This window comes from Pomacea canaliculata, linkage group LG4 (assembly GCF_003073045.1).
Source record: "Pomacea canaliculata isolate SZHN2017 linkage group LG4, ASM307304v1, whole genome shotgun sequence".
NCBI lineage: Eukaryota > Metazoa > Mollusca > Gastropoda > Architaenioglossa > Ampullariidae > Pomacea > Pomacea canaliculata.
The window spans coordinates 8309448-8326114 of record NC_037593.1 but is presented as its reverse complement, the minus strand read 5'-3'; the positions used below and the strand labels follow the sequence as shown (position 1 = coordinate 8326114).

The 16667-nt window shown below is 36.1% G+C and overlaps 1 protein-coding gene across 1 annotated transcript in view; it reads right to left on the bottom strand.

The window, feature by feature from the left end:
- LOC112561497 (mucin-12-like) overlaps positions 1-16667 on the bottom strand; it is a 95937-nt gene that overhangs the window by 61046 nt on the left and 18224 nt on the right. Inside the window, exons 29-52 of the mRNA XM_025234032.1 lie at positions 16534-16659; positions 15698-15805; positions 14941-14961; positions 14257-14513; positions 13398-13524; positions 12572-12604; positions 11346-11572; positions 10198-10336; positions 9654-9689; positions 8721-8759; positions 8237-8326; positions 7843-7875; positions 7471-7685; positions 6996-7131; positions 6552-6584; positions 6258-6302; positions 5665-5754; positions 5328-5363; positions 4905-5125; positions 4395-4542; positions 3541-3594; positions 3090-3128; positions 2531-2700; positions 1914-1980 (exon numbers count right to left, since the gene is read on the bottom strand). Coding sequence (XP_025089817.1) covers positions 1914-1980; positions 2531-2700; positions 3090-3128; positions 3541-3594; positions 4395-4542; positions 4905-5125; positions 5328-5363; positions 5665-5754; positions 6258-6302; positions 6552-6584; positions 6996-7131; positions 7471-7685; positions 7843-7875; positions 8237-8326; positions 8721-8759; positions 9654-9689; positions 10198-10336; positions 11346-11572; positions 12572-12604; positions 13398-13524; positions 14257-14513; positions 14941-14961; positions 15698-15805; positions 16534-16659 — 2490 coding nt within the window. The remainder of the gene's footprint in view (positions 1-1913; positions 1981-2530; positions 2701-3089; positions 3129-3540; positions 3595-4394; positions 4543-4904; positions 5126-5327; positions 5364-5664; positions 5755-6257; positions 6303-6551; positions 6585-6995; positions 7132-7470; positions 7686-7842; positions 7876-8236; positions 8327-8720; positions 8760-9653; positions 9690-10197; positions 10337-11345; positions 11573-12571; positions 12605-13397; positions 13525-14256; positions 14514-14940; positions 14962-15697; positions 15806-16533; positions 16660-16667) is intronic.

The following is a 16667-nucleotide window of genomic DNA, read 5'->3' as shown; positions in this document are numbered from 1 at the left end:
TAACGGCTGTAAGCAGTAAGTCTGCAGAAGGGATGTCTGTTCCACGAACGGCGCAGCGCTGCTTACTGCCACTTACACAGTCTGCGACACCTGACAAAGGTCGCCGTCCTCGCAGACGAGAAGAGTGCACACCGTTAGACTACCGGCAACAGCAACAGCAACACTGCCATCCGTTGCCTGGGGCAACCGCTTGAGACAGTGGTAGGGAGAATACTCGACTATTTCCCCTAGCTGAATTCTTGCTCGTCCGGAGTCGGTGCCAGATACCGCTGTCGCCGAATAATCTCCACTGCAGCCATTGTTCGTTGCCTGGGGTAACCGACGGAAGCAGCAGTGCAACAGTTAGGAACACGGGAGGTTCACCTTCGCTTTCATCGTCACCGTTGTTGCGAAAGGTATTACTTGTGCAAAAGGCGTGCGGATGTGCGAAAAATGGGTGAGTTGGGTGAGAGGGTGGAAGCGCCGTGTGAAGAGGGCCAGCTAAATTGTCCCCTTTCCCCTAGGGCTATTTAGCCCATCCCTTCTCCCCGCAGTTTCGTCACAGGGATAGGGAACCAACACATACACCCATGCATATACAAGCACACCACAAATACTTACATACGGTTGGTAAGTTTTTGTGGTGGAGTGACCCTTGGTGGTTTGATTGACCACCAAGTGATTGTATGACCTTTAAATATTCAAGGTCAAGGGTCATTGAGCTAATATCCATGATCATTCTCCTTTTATTGCTAACAATTCCACAAGCAAGGTTGCAGTGGAAGTTGGGGAATGGGAGATCAGCTACTGGTGTGGTTGCTCCAGTAAAAGAGTATGCATTAAGGGAGGGCGCAAATACATGACAAAAGGGGAAGGGATTGGCAGTTGTAAGAGAATTACATGGTTAATTAAGAAGCCTAGATTGATGTCTGTTGGTCATGTATCGCATTCGGTAAGGAGTTCCTGCACAAAGGATGAAAGAAAGGTACCTACACCAAAGGTTTTAGTCCTAGATCTTGGAGCAGAAAAGAGATGGTCGAGTGTCACTAGTATGGAGAAGATGCTTGAAATGTAGTGAGTTCGGAGGTGAGAGAAGTAAGAACGAGCAGAGCCTGTAAAGAACCTTAAGCAGAGAGTAGCAGATTTAGACTCTATGCAAACCTGTGTAGAAGACAGTGGAGAAGATAATGAAGAGGTTTTGTATCATATAATTTGATAAAGAAAATAAAAAAGTCAACAGCACTCAAAAAGAACACAAAACATTCTATAGCAATTTGATGAAGAATACTAGATGAAAGGCAATTACAAAGAAGCTCATACACCAGTTAAGAAAAAAACACACTAAGAAAAACTGATGAAGTGAAAGCAATTTCTGTATTAGAAAGTTGATATCAGCATGCGGTTACTAAGTTTGAAACTAATGTGCTCTGTACAGATTCTCACAAGGAATTAAATATGCTAAATATTTATAGCACTAAGTTATTTCTTTGTTTTGTAAAGGATAGTGGCCGAATGGCTCCCAGGACTGTCCCTTTCCCATGCCTGCTTCATATCTAATAGCCAGCCTTTAATATTTTTACCAGTGGCTACTAGACCTACTGTTACACCCGAAGTTACAAAGTCGCTGCCCCATTTAGGAAGGCCATGATCAGAAGGAATGTGGATTGTCACTACTGCCACAGGGAAAGGTCGAGGGTTTGTAACCAGACTGGGAAAAGGAGTGGGGATAGTTTCTGTTTCCAGTTGAGAAAGGCTTTTTGAAGTTGAAAGTGAGAGTAAAGAGAAGGCAGCCATTCGCCAAGTGAAGCTCTGAATAAAATCTACAGTTGTACATCAATTTCGATCTTTGTTGTATTTTTGTGTGATTAGTAAACCCCTACATAACCATTAGGAACTGACATATTGGTTACATATTTCTTTGTTAATGTACTCACCATTCCTTTTAATCACAATTAAGGTTTCACCTGCTCTCAGTGTGACAGTACTGTAATCACCAGGTGTCTGAAACAAGTATATTTTATCCTCGAATTTTAATCTCAAGAAATCATAGGGTAAGTTATAGAGGGAAATATTCAAATAAAGCATCTCATGCATTTTTCCTCAAAAGGCATCTGGTAATATGTCTAATAAATGCACAGAAACCAAGGATATATGATGCCTACATTCAATCAGAATTCCTTAGCAAATGACGGGATGCCATATCTACTACTCCCAAATATCCTTCCAACCTCTGGGATCTCATATATATTTGCACCCACAGGAACTTATTTCTTTCAAAGGGGAAAGGAGTGTGGCTTAACCCTAACTGTTGTCCATAGTTATAGCACTCAAAGACCTCTGGCATAGAGCTGGTAGAAAGCCATAGGCTTATTTTTACCTAAGAAGGGACATCTTAGCCATTAAAAATGTATAGTAATTGGTTTGCTGACCAATTTGCTCAGCAAATCAGAAGACAGATCATAAGCATCACTACAAAATAATTATAACAATGTGTGATAGTGTGAGTAGGGTTGAGAAAAAACTCATTTATATAAAGTCACACTGATATTACCTGATCAACAGGTATAAAGACTTGCTTGGTCCTTTCATAAATTTCTTTCACATAAACACCAGCAGGTATTTCTATCAACTCCAAAAAGTTTCCATTTGAAGATCTTGCGGTGTCTGTAACTTTTGCCTCTTCGTATTTCATGTCATCAGAGCAAACTGTTTCACTGGGTCCTTAATTCAGAAGAAAAACGCACTGACATTGTTCAGCTTACTTTTGCTCTGTTTAATTACAAAGTCATCTCTATTATCGGAATCAGCAATAAATATACTAGTACCACAGTTTGAAATATATAGATGATAGTGATGATAAATATAACTGCATTGCATACGATAATTTTTCTAAATCTAAATGACATCCTTTACAAAGAAGAAAAATAAAAAAGAGACTACAATCAATGTCAAATTGTACAGACATTCAGATATATGCTTCAATGTCAGATACCTCTACTCAAACAATTTGTCACCAATTAATATTCTATTTTCTCAAGAACAAAAGTATGCTAAACAATATTCATTGAATGGTCCATTTCGATGCTTTGAATACCTATGTAGTATCTCACCTGTAGTTGATGGTACTGATGTCGATGATCTGGTTGTACCTTTTAAACAGTAATACTAGACTCAGAACTGCTAACAGTAATACAATAGTTGAAGAAACAAAAGGTGAAAACTGAACAGAAAGTGATCAAGTTGCTTTTCATGGATGATTTTTCATTCCATTTATGTTATTTTTATAATGGAACATTAAAACAGTATCTCTGAACATATTCTGCTTTAATTCCAGTGCATGGTCAGTTACAGTTTATTTCAACAAGAGAAATATAGCAAAAAAATGGTCCCATAAAATATAAATTTTTCCCCAGAAAATGGGGATTATGAGGTCTCTTGAAAGTTTTTGTTTTCCAAACCAAAAACACTTTCAGTTTATAAAAAAAAATTGAAAATTATCAACTACATTATGATCTATATCTATATTAATCATGAATTATGCATTGTTGATCTCAAACTCACCTGGAGAGGTTATTGATGGTGTAGTTGTTGTGCCAGGAGTACTCGGAACAGTAACTATTACAGGAAATAATAAAACAAAATATGTTCCTTTGAAATTTATCTAAAAAATTATTATTTCTGGGATGGATGTCAGAGCTGTGCTTTTAAATTATTCAGATTTGTACCTTTTTAAGTTAAGTTTATGAGACTTTTAAAATGAAGTGATCCCATGAAAACAGTTTAAGGTGCTGATATTTTAAAACAGTTTACCAAGTTGGCTGAAAAGAAGCACAAGAAAAAAAAAGAGCACGTCACATTGTCAATGTTGATAAATCAAAAATACTGGAAACAATTTTTATTGGTCATCAGATATTAAAGACTATTTTTTTAAATATTCGTACTAAAAAGGATTGAAGCACCACTTAATCATATAATCAATTACTTAGAAAATAGTTAAGTATTTCACTTTTTTCATCTATTTCTTTCCTAGCATGATGCTAGCACTCAAAATCTTAGTAACCTGTGAGATACAAAAATTCAAAAATGATCATGCAGAGAAAATAAAATCCTTGACAACTTGTGGATGTAGTTACATTGTCAAGACTACAATTAATAAAATATCTGCAATGAATCCAAATTCCATTAAATTTTTAAAAATGACATCAATGTTTGAAGGATTATATCTTGGAAGATATAAAGTAAGGTTATTTGTTTAGATTGGTATCTTTCGGTGAACCTGACCAAATCGATTAAAAAAGGCATGACATATTCACATACATAAAAATAAGAATTCAAACAGCATTCAGACAGCCAGTATAAATTTACTTCAGAAGATACTGTCTTTACATGAAAACAAGCTTCATTTCACTACACACCTTCACATCCTGCAAGATAGATGATCTTGGCTGTAACAGCATTTCCTCTGTCTTTAGGGTGTATCTCTATTTGAATTGGAAGTGTGATAGGCTCATCACTAAGTGAGTCATTTATGTTTACTATTCCCTCAGAATGGTGTGCATGTTCCTGGAAAAATAATCATGTGCTGTAATTCACTGACCCCCAAACTCATTGTAATGAACCACTGACCCTATGACAGTGGTTATAAATGATAAATGGAGATATGGACAAGAAATATAGACACACACATACAAACGGAGTAATGGCTACTTATAAGCAAGAATGAGGTAGGGAAGCACGAAGTATTTTCTGTTTTGTCATGGATTAAAACATTCACCCTTAAACAGGCAAGAGAATATCAATTAGCTGAATATCAATTAATGCTGAGGTGGGGATTTCTTACTCCCTTGTTAAGGTGACTAGCTATGGTTTGCTATGATAGTTCTTATAATTGTTCACATATTTTATGCAGATGCAAAATGTTATACCTGATATACGGTATTTCCATTTGCATCTTTAACCTCAAGTTCTCCAAGGTTGCTTCCAAAAAGTGAAAGGTCTTTCAATATCCAAGTTTTATTCGGACTTTCTCTTTGTGGCCTAACAGACAGCACCAGAGCAGTCATTGGTAAACCCCCACTAGTTTGTTCTCGAACAGCGACATCTGTGCTGACCACGTTGAAGTCCATCTTTTCAAAGCACTGTGGTACTGAAATTGTACATACGACAAAAACTCTAGTGAGTATATTCTCCTTTAGGTATTCACTTCTTTATCCTTCTTCATCTTAGTTTGATTATGTTGTATTTTCAAACTGCTGTTTCCTAGGAATAAATGCTATAATAAGAGTATATAATCTCTGAAAGATGATGTGAAAGATGATCAAGGCATATCAGTGTAGTTGCAAACTTACTTGTAGTAATGGTAGGTGGCTCTGTTGGTCTTGTAGCTGCAGCAAAAGAAATCATTCAATAAACAGTTTATATCAAATCACGTGCAACAAAGATTTTCAGAAATGTTAAAGATGAATTAGATGCCCAACTATCATTAAAGTAAGAAAACTGCTGAAAGATTACTGCTCTTAGCAAAGGCTAAAACTATAACTGTTACATTTCTTTGGTTAGAAGGCATAAGTGTGACATTGATATTTCATTGCTACGTAAATTCAAGTACATATTCATATATGCTTGAAAAACATTGCACACATATGCAATATATGTCTGTCCAGATGACCTGTGAATTTGTCTTACCACACTCTGGAGGTGCACAACTACTTTCACACAGTTCTTCCAGTGAACTGATGCATCTTCCATTGCACTGGATGAATGGACAATGAGTAGCTGTAACATACAAGGATGCAAGATTCTGTATCAGAGAGAAAACAGTTATTTATTTTCAGTACTGAATTAATTTCACACTGATTTTCATTTGGAAGAATTCAGAATTCAGAAAGAAGATAATATACAGAACTAAGGATCTGGTGGGGTGCAATAGCTTTTTGGGTTAGGTACTGTTAATACAGAATGATTAAGTACAAAATAATATTTCCCCAAAATATGAGTAAACAACACCCCTCTGTTCTTAAGATACAAACATAGGTACAGACTTACATATTTTTAGATAATTTGGTAAGCTAGATCTGTGTCTACAAACATTTTCATGCCCAGGAAGAAAGAAATCAAACCTCTAACATCACAAATTTTCAGGGATACTTCTGATTAACATATAATGTCAACTCTCCTACGAGCTGCACCCTTTACAAATTAATGTATCCATATAATCTGATGTTTGAGTTTTTGGCCTTTTTAGACCATGATGATATGTTTGTTGGCTTTGTACTCACAAGTAATTTCCTCGGGTGGTGTTGTAACAGAGGTTATTGTAGGTGCTATTGAGAAGAAAAAAATGAAACATTCTTATTCATTGAGGAAAAAGATGAACAAATGTATACATTAAATGAGAGTTTGCTGCAACTGTGTGTTCATGTGTGTGTGCATGACCACTAATGAACATGCATTTTGGAGAAAAAAAACCTGTGGAATGATTGTGTGGTCTAGTGAAACTGGTGCTTTTATCTTTTGGGCAAGTGATAATAAAATATAAAAGTAATCGCATGCTTTATTTGCAAAGAACTTACTTGTAGTGGCTGGTGGAGGTGGTGGAGGTTTTCCTAAAATGATATTAAGTTGAGAATTTGAAAAAGTAGAACCCTCTTTATGTTACCATAAAGCAGAAATAAGTTTTTCCAATTTCTTGTAACACACAGACTTCAATGTTATGATATCAACAACCATTGAATCAAAATAATTATTCATTAAGCATATTTAAACTACATAAATAATTATTTATAAGACAATCCTTATAAGCAATAACAAACACCTTTTGGCAAATATATTCATCAGACTTTTTAAATGTTCTTGCAAATATTAAATTATAAGGTTAACATATACATATACAGTTTTGACTCTTGAAAGCAATTCATAAGTTCATAAGGAAAGAGCTTAAATTGTTAACTCTAAAAAGCTTTTATAAAATATTCATAATTATTAAAGTTACAGATCCAATTCCACCCGAAGTTTACCTGAACATCCTCGCACTTCTTTAATGGAGGCAGACACAGACTTGCTTCTGTCTTTAGGACTGAACTGGAAGGTTACTGGAAGATTTACGGAGTCTAAGTTGACAGTCACTGGTCCATTTGGATATGGTACTTGAGTCTAAATACAAAATCGTATATTTTGTTTCTGTTAGTCAACCATGGATGACGAAAGCAAGAAGTTGTACATTAATCATGGAGTGTCTTACAAATGCATTAACATGCAGTAATGTCAACGATATTTAATGCCTAGTGAGGCATGTAGTAGCCCCAGCACATGATCTCTATCACACACCCATATAAATAAAATAAACAGGAATACTTATATATAACATTTATACTTTTCTGCGACTATCACCTCATTCTTTCATCTGAAAGAACACACAACAATTATGAAGTATGGTAACTAAAGATTCTGCTCATCACATGAAAAACAAATATCAAATAAACCCAGATGTACCTGCAGCATTATATTTGCTGTGTCTCCCTCGCGAATTTCCATGGTGTCACAGTTAGTGAGTAACAGCGTAATCAGGTTCAGCGTAACTGGATTCACTTGGTCATCAGATGGGCGGATGGTCATGACAAACTCTTTGAAAGACTCTCCATCTTGATCTTGCGTGATGATTTCACTGCTGATGACGTCGACATTCAGTATGTCAAAGCACTGTGATACTGAAATACACAATGGGCAACTATATAGTGACAAATCTTGTTCAGTCTAGACATACTTGAAAGCTGTGTAAATAAATTTTAGAACGCTGTCCACATAAATAAATATTCAAAAACTAGACATTGACTTGACAGAGGCAGCAAGTACTCCTAAACTTACTTGTCGAACCGGTGGGTGGTAAAGTTGATGTTGCTAAAAGACAATAAAACAATGGCGAGTATTAGTGGAACGATATATTCACAATCCATATGTTATCAATATTTCAATATGCATCTAGCTTTTGAGAAAGCATCACGTACTTCTGCAATTGATGAGAATCTGCTGAGGTCGTTACTACTAACCCCAAAATCTACTTGTGAAGGGGTCAACTTCTATCACCCTACCATAACTCATGAATGTGTAAACTATTAATAACTTGTGTAGCATGGAAATATGTACATTATTTGTCGTTAGTTATAGATCATGACCTATTCCTCCTATAATCAAAGAAGGTAAGTATTCTATGTCATTTTACTCATGGCATATGCAAAAACACAGAAGGCAGTGAATTTACCACACTCTGCAGGCGCACAGCTGCTATTGCACAACTCTGTCAGTGAACTGATGCATCTTCCATCACACAGGATGTCTGGACAAGGAGTAGCTGTAACATGCAAGGTCGAGAACAAATTAGTCTACACGCTAAGGCAAAATCATACCTTTTGTGTAATTTATTTTTTAAATACGTTAGAGATTTTTCCATTTATTTATGTACATACGTCTTCAAGGACAAATAACAAATTTCTAACCTTTGTTCACATTAAACCTTAAGCATTATATAAAAATGGCATCTCACAAAATTTCTGCAATCAACTCTTGAACTTTCTGCGTGTTTTCTTGACTTCAAGACAAATAAAAAATAACTCATCTTGTGAACAACCCTGGACTAAAACTAAATTTCCTAAGAAATATAGGTATGATTTGTAACACGACTAATTCCAAAACATCAACCGAATTTGTAGGGATATATAAGGAAGCAAAATGACTAAATGACTTACAGATAGTCTCCTCGGTTGGTGCAGTAGTAGCAGAAACTGCTGGGGGGAAAAGCAGGAAGAGTAATATTAAACACCAAGAAATGAAAATTAAAACAAGTTTCCATGAAGTGTTTGTTCAGTGTTTTATAAAGGCACAGTGCATGATTAACTTTTAGATTAGCTTTTCATTGTTAATTTTATGCACAGAGAATGATAGGCTAGGTTTACATCTGAAGGTTAAAGCTAAGTTGAAAGTAAAAACATAAACAGTCCTATGAACCAGTCTGCAACAAAAAGAGATTAGCCTATCTTCGCTCAAGTTATCAGATTCACAAGATGAGAAATCTCCATCAATCCCATAATAATATTCTCTCTCCCTCCCTCCCACTTCTTGGGTCAACAACTCCAAAAGGAGTAACTGAATATGAAAAGTTTACATGAAACATAGTAAGAATCGCAAGGTTTTTTTTTAATCTACTCATAGATTAATTAAAAATTTTATTTCACTGACTATTTTGTAACAGAGTCAATTTTATAGAGATGGACAGAGAGATAAACAACTATTTAACATTAATTTTTAACACTTAATTCGAACAATTTCCATGTTTAAGACAACAACTAATAACTTTATTAGATGTTTGCAACTGCCTTTTATTATTTTGTTTAGTAGTAGTAATAATAGTAATATAGTAGTCTAATTATTGCATGTCTTATGCATAATTTCTGCCAACAAGATGAATTGACATCTGAAATAAACTTAGTTTAAATAACATTAAAATAAACACAGTAAAATAGCATAACGAGAATTTGTTTAACCTTCTATCATTTATTATCAAACTAAGATTTTCATAGTAGCTTCAAATAACTTCAAGACAAAAATAAAAAATATATAGCTGGCTTCATAAATATTGCTTTTTCAGGTGTATAATATAATGGACTGTGATCGAAACTCACCAGTAGAAATTAATGGCGTCTCAGTAGTTCGTGGCTCTGGTGAGTAAATCAAAATCAGTCAGACCTGTTAGGTTTAGTTTGTTAAATTTCTGAGGGGTTTTTCCCACAAACTTTTATTACTTTCGCTGCTGCTGTTCATGACGCGTTACTACACGCTCATATGTCTGTGCATTTGTTTTAGGTTAAATTAGCTATTATTCTTGTATACCACTATTTGCTAATATTGTAGTTTTTTCTGTTTCTTTTATATTTTGTACATGTATTTTCTTTTGACTTCTGACTAAGAATCACCCTAACATCATACATTGATGCCTCCATTATCTTACTGGCACAAAGTGATGTCTGTACTTTTCTTTTTCCTGAACATCAGGATATTTTCTCCAAGCACAGTTTAAAGATGTCTCAACTATATGATAGTTTACACAGTTGTCTAGCCATAACATTTTGCATCATTTGCATCTGAAGAATACAATGAAACTATCGATTACAAAATGCAGTTACATTAACAATAAAGCCGAATTTTACATCCAGAAAATGCACTTACGAGTGCATCCCTTGACTTCCTGAATTTGAGCAGAAATGGGACTGTTGCCATCTTTCTGGTGCATCTCGAACTTGAGTGGCAATGGGATGGCAGTTTGAGCGGACAAGGTGAGTACTCCCGTTGAAACCGTTGTCTGTCCCTTTTGGTTTTAGAAATTTCATTTTATATTATTGCAGACAAATATTTACTGATTTTAAAAATATGTGTACCTGTGTTTTAGAGATGTAAAGTGAGAAAGATCTAGCTATATTTGACGTGTCACTAAAACAATAAGATGGATATGGTCACTGGCTTTCTAGGTATGGTACAATAAAGTATTGGAACTCGATCCCTTCCCTTTTAAATTTGACACTTAATCACCATTGAGTATTTTAAACGTGAATCAAAAAATTTATTTCGTGAGAACTTCTCCTAAATATAGTCCAATAATAGTCCACTTTATAATAAAATTAATGCTACTAACCGGTCCCCTCCCCCGACATCTCTCTCTCTCCTTTTATGTCTCTTAATTGGTTAGTTAGTCCTGCCGATATCCATGTTTTAATTGCTTTTTAGCTAACTCTTCATTTTCAGGCTTTACTGTTACCTCTTTGTCGTTTTTGTGTTTATTTCTATTTCATCCTCATCGTTGCCCATCTTTTCGTTCCTTCATGGGTTGCATATTTATCTAGGTGTGTACGTCATGCTCCTATGTATGAGCAGGGTACTGTGCTATATAAATTGCACGTTATTATTTAAAAATAATATAACTATATTTCTTCTTTAATAATGGAAAAGCTCTGACTGTTGAGTAAAACAATCCCGCAACCTTCTGGTCGCAACTCGAGCGCACTTCATAAGTAAGATAATGATCGATGTCTTAGATAATGTTTTGATTCCTTACAATCAAAAGTTACGTTCCTTCGAGAAAACCTGATGATACAATAATGGGAAAAGTCTGGATTCTTTTCATCTGCATTTCGGGCCCACTGATTGGATGATTTTATTCAGTTCTTTGTCCTCTTACATACAAAGAAACGGACATGATCTAAGGAATGCGCGTGGGGAACGGCCTTTTGGTTTTCATGTCATCCGGGTTTTATAGGGCCCATAGTTGCTGTTGACATGACTGCTAGCCCTTGTGGCAGAAAAATAAAACAACCACATACCTGGAGAAGGATTGCATCAGTGGTGGGGTCTTTGATAGTGTAAGTGTCACAGTTCACTAGCCGCAGCTTCAGTAACATCAGCATGCCCTCCAGGCTGTCCCGGAGAGGCTCGGTGACGTCGATGGTGAAGGTCAGTGGGGACGTGACGTCCTTAACCACTCCGCTAGTATCCACAGGCGCGCTGGAGTCACGAATGACGAGGCTCAGTGGCTCGTTACATGCCGGTGCTGTAAAAGTTACACAGGTTTATAAACGCGTCAAAACTTTCTTTCCTTTTTTTTAATTTCTGGGTTTAGCTAAGTACAAATGAATAGTACTTTGTACTTCATCTAGGCATGGACATTCTCATCTGTGCAAGAGTTCACTTCAAAGCCATGGCATCATTGTAGTATATACATACACAGACCTATTGATACCTTCAAGGCTAGAGCTAGAAGCATCTATTAGTGAGGTGCATCACAAAGTATCACGGGTTTTGCCGTTCACCTTGCACTCTTAAGAACCCTGAAGGTTAAGGACTTTATCACGCGAAATGAAGTGTGTTGTAAAATGTCAAAGCCAGTCATTTTAAAATAATGTTGGGACCTTTAAACTGAGTGGGTAGAAATGTATCTTTTTAATAATCATTGTCATCGCTAAGTGCAGGAATAATTTGTTATGAAGACATAGTTCCAAGAATATGAACTCATTCACCACTGTGCGTTTCTTCTTTAAATTTTATACATCAATGAGTCGTTTAAACATGCTTAAACACAGTCCACTTAATGCTACTGATTCCCATTCTCTCTTTTTTTCTTTCTTTCTCTTTCTCGTATATCTCTTGATTTGTCTACCTGCCGACATCCCTTTGTCGATTATCTTTTAGCTAACTTTTTGTTGTTACTGTCTGTTGCCCTATTCTCTTCTTTCTTTTCAACCTTTTCCCTATCGTTGCCCATCTTTCTGTTCCTTCATTTAATATATATTAACTCGCTTTGTATCAAGCGCTTATACTTATAGTGCATACTCATATATGCGTGTGATAAATTGCACAATAATAATAATAATAATAATAATAATAATAATAATAATGATAATCATGCGACCAAATATTAAGCAATTAAACTCTTTTCCCTGGTAGTTATGTGCCAATTACTTTGCTTTGAGTAACAAAGAAGTGGGTATGCTGATGAGACGGTTATGGTAGCTCTAATATTATTTTAAATCTCAGCGAAGAAAAAAATTACCTGTTGACTGGCCGGGCACCGCTGTTGTCCCCTCTGGAAAGAAACCTTTAACAAGTGAGTGGTTACTTATGAAATATTGTTCTTGTGGCAATTCAATGAACTCAAACTTAAGCCGGTCTGTTTTGCTCTGAGGTTAAAACACAGTGTACAGGAGTACATTCTACTCACCACTCCAGATCGGAGGATCAACATTGTGGAAGAGGACTCAGTCTTCTAGATTATGTGTATGTAGTTTGGGGCTTATAATTATTTTTCCGAGCAAAAGATTAGTCATTTTAAGAGCTGAAAGGCGTAGAGTTTCTGACTCTTTCTGTTTTGCTTTCAATTTGCCTAAATATCTGCTGTAGTTCCGCCTTTCATTTCCTTTATTATTTAGATCCCACTTTTAAATCTGTTAAAATTTTTAGAAATTTAAATTTTATAAATAACGAATAATGAATTATCATGAAGAAAGTGACAAAGCAACAAAAATTTCACTAGAACAAAATCCAAAAACATCTAAATAATTTTGATCATGCAGTAATCCTTATCAGCTGCAGCTAATTTGCTATGACCGAGCACGCTAGGTCAGGAGACTGCAACTTTGTTGTTGGTGGTGGGGATTTTTTTTTTTTTTACCAAATACCCAATTATTACGTTTCCCCACCCAATTTATTTGTGTTTAATGTGTTTAAAGATGAAAGATGTTCCATATACAAAGCGAATAACATAATATCTTGGCAGACAAGGACAGGACAGAAGGCGTCTCGACATTACTATATGAGAAAAGCTGAAAAAAGACTTTTCTAAACAAGTGCACATTCAAAGAAGAGAATTCTGGTCTTACCGCTAGGTTCGTAGCAAGCGTAAACAATCAAGTTTGACAGTCGCTCACTGGTTGTCAAGCCGATAGTGTGGAACTCAGTAAAAGGAAAGGTAAAAGTCTGACCCCTTGATCCCTTCTGCACAGATCCCTGCACGCATATCATTTTGTGCACGTTACGTAAAGAGATTCTTTTTTCCAGAAACAAAAAAACCATTTTCTAGTAATTTTGTTACTAAAAACAAAGAAACATTAAATATTCTTCTTTACAAATTAATTTTAATGTAGCATCTTTTATTTTCATGCAGTTGATAATTGGAAAATAAGGACGAACAAGAGGGGGAAAAACATGCGAAGTATGAACAGTAAGCAAGATAAACATATTTCAATGTGTATGGATTACATTCTGAATGTTAGCCGTAGATAATTTTAGTCTGCCAATAAAGACAGTTACATACAATTATTTTAATATTTTTAATACTATAACATTTTTCAGTGACGTCTAATACATGTGTCTTCATAGCAACACGAATAGATCCATGCGACAAATTCTGTCAATGACCTGTGACAGGCGAGGATAGCAGCCACTATACTCAGGGAAGGAATATTCTAATGGTCATATCAATGACGTCCGAACCCAGAAGCACGCACACAAGCCGATTTGATACCCGTATTTCATGCCGTGATTTCCTCCAGTTGACCCAGCTGTGAATGGGTACCTCACTCTTTATTGTGTATGTTTGGGGAAGTTAATGAAACTAGGGAGAGATGAGTACCGCTCGTGCAAAAGATGGCTCCGAGAAAAATGGAGGTCTCTAACTCTTCAGCCCCACCCCACCAACTGCCATAAGGTCATGGAATGCCGTTTTTATGCTGTACTTACAGTGAAGACCAGATTGTTATCTTTGTCATAAACAGCTAGTTCCAGCGAACCGCTGTTGTCAACGTCCACCGTAAGGCTCATAAGCTGGGGTGAGTTGTTGTCCCGTGACGTCAGACTGAAGTAGACTGTGCCGGATCGACCATCGGGTGTCCATCCATTGTAACCGAAGATGGAGCTTGCGTCTCCTCTGTCAGCTGTGACAGTCACGTCAGGTGATAGACTGCTGATAGGCACCTCTTCTCTCGTGCACCCTTTGGCTGTTAAAGACACGAGGTAACCCAGTTTAATTTAGGTTTTCAATGCCTGCAGAACCGATATCATTTTCAGTAGCTTTACTGATGCAGAACTCAGACATGCTGATATCAATATTCAGCAATTTAAAGTTATAGATATTAGACTTTTTGATTGTTGACACCTTCGGGTACCTAGGCACTGTTTATTACTGCCAGTTTAAGTAGTGTGTAAACAATGAACATACTGTTAAACGTGGACAGCAAAACTATACCTTCTTCCTAAACTGAACAGTTTTTCAGCCAGCATAGTAATTTTGAGCCGTTTTTATTAGTCTTTTAAAAATCTTTGTGTGATGGTTGCACAGTCTATTTGTTCACAAAGTATTATTGGTGATGAAATGGTCCATCTTACATGTTTTCGTTCGCTTCCCTAACTTCTAAGCATACTTACGCTGAGAAGTGGTAGGATTCACTGCAAAGAGAGAAAGAAGCGAGTGAATTTCCCATATTTATATACATGTATATGTAACACGAACAACATTTACTAATCAAATCAATAAAAATCAATGAATTTCCAAGAAATATTGTTACGTAGTTTCTCCAAAATAAAGTTTTTGTATGAATCAGCCCACACACATAAGTGCATGACTATGCTGCAGTTCCGAGGGAAGTTTGTGTTCACGGGCAATGGTGAAGGATAAAATCAGAGGGTGAAATAGGGGGGAAAAAGGAGATGAATAAAAGGGCAGTCAGACATTAAAAAGCGGAACATGAAACTTGTGATACAATTCAATTATAGAGTATGAAGGCAAAGAGAAAGCATAAACTACAATCCATAACATAAATGTACGCCCTCGGTAGGTGAAATATAACAAAGCAACAGATTCTTACAATTCCGGATTGTTTTTTATTTTTATTTTTTTTTTTTTTTGGGGGGGGGGATTTTGTTTGATTTGTTTTTCTATTTTGCCTTTTTATCACTAGTAAAATCAGAATTAGAAAACCTAAACTGCTTATGGAAGAAGAATAAAAGTAGTATTTCACAAGTTGAATGAGGTTCAGTTTACAATTTGAAAAAAAGATCTGCTACGGAGATTTTACAAACTAAAAGGTGTCAAGTTCTGAAAACCTGAAAAGATGTGGGCTTGACAGATTATACCTGGGTATATATATATGAGTCTATATTTGTACACAGAAAATATACAAACCACATCCTGCTTCGTCGGAGCCGTCCTCACAATCTTCATGACCATCACAAAATGCATCAAAGGGAGCACAGAAGTTCATGCCACAGTTTGAGTAATTTTGAGGACAGGCTGTACCAGCGACAAACATAAAGATACACACTGAGCTCATAAAAAGGCAAAGTAACAACTAATATGGTTATTCAATTCTCTTATTTACAGAAGGATAAAACAGCAATTAGCATCTGACCTACTCACCTGATTATTACAGCTATTTATTACAAGCGGTGCGGTTATGCAGAAAATAACAGCACGGTTAATATGGAAAAGATGCTCACATAGTAAATGGAAAAACTGACAATTGTAACCTTCACCTCAAAATCACAGACAAAGCATAGAATGCTTCATACTTTATATAATATAATAATAGTAAATGGGTAAAGCAGACCTGCTGTGATATTTGAAATAATGACCAAAAGAACCGAATTTTAATAATAACAATTAAATATTAATAAACTAAACAAAGAGGTTTCAGCATGACTTATTTCAAAAGGACCATTACCTCATCTGATGTTATTCTATGGGACCATCTCTGTATCCTATGAAATCTGTCATATAATTTGTGTTCTGATGCCTTTAAACTTTGAAAAATCCCTTCAAGTCAGTAGTGATCAATGAGCATCATGACGGCGATTTCTCCATAGAACATAGAATAGTTAGCAGCTAAGCTCAGCTTAAACTACAGGACATGGCTCGTGCAGTCATAACTACAACATTCTCGCTGGTCTCGGTCGCCAGACAATAACGAGCTGAAACCTCTTCATATTTCGTGCATGCCGATGCACGATGTCCAGACTTACGTGTTGTCGAAGGGATGCAGTTTTGCTCGTCGAAGCCATCGCTGCAGTCAAAGTAGTTATCACATACGTACCGCTTGGGAATACATCCCTTTTTGCACTGGAATTCGTCAGGACCACAAGTATATCCTGCAATA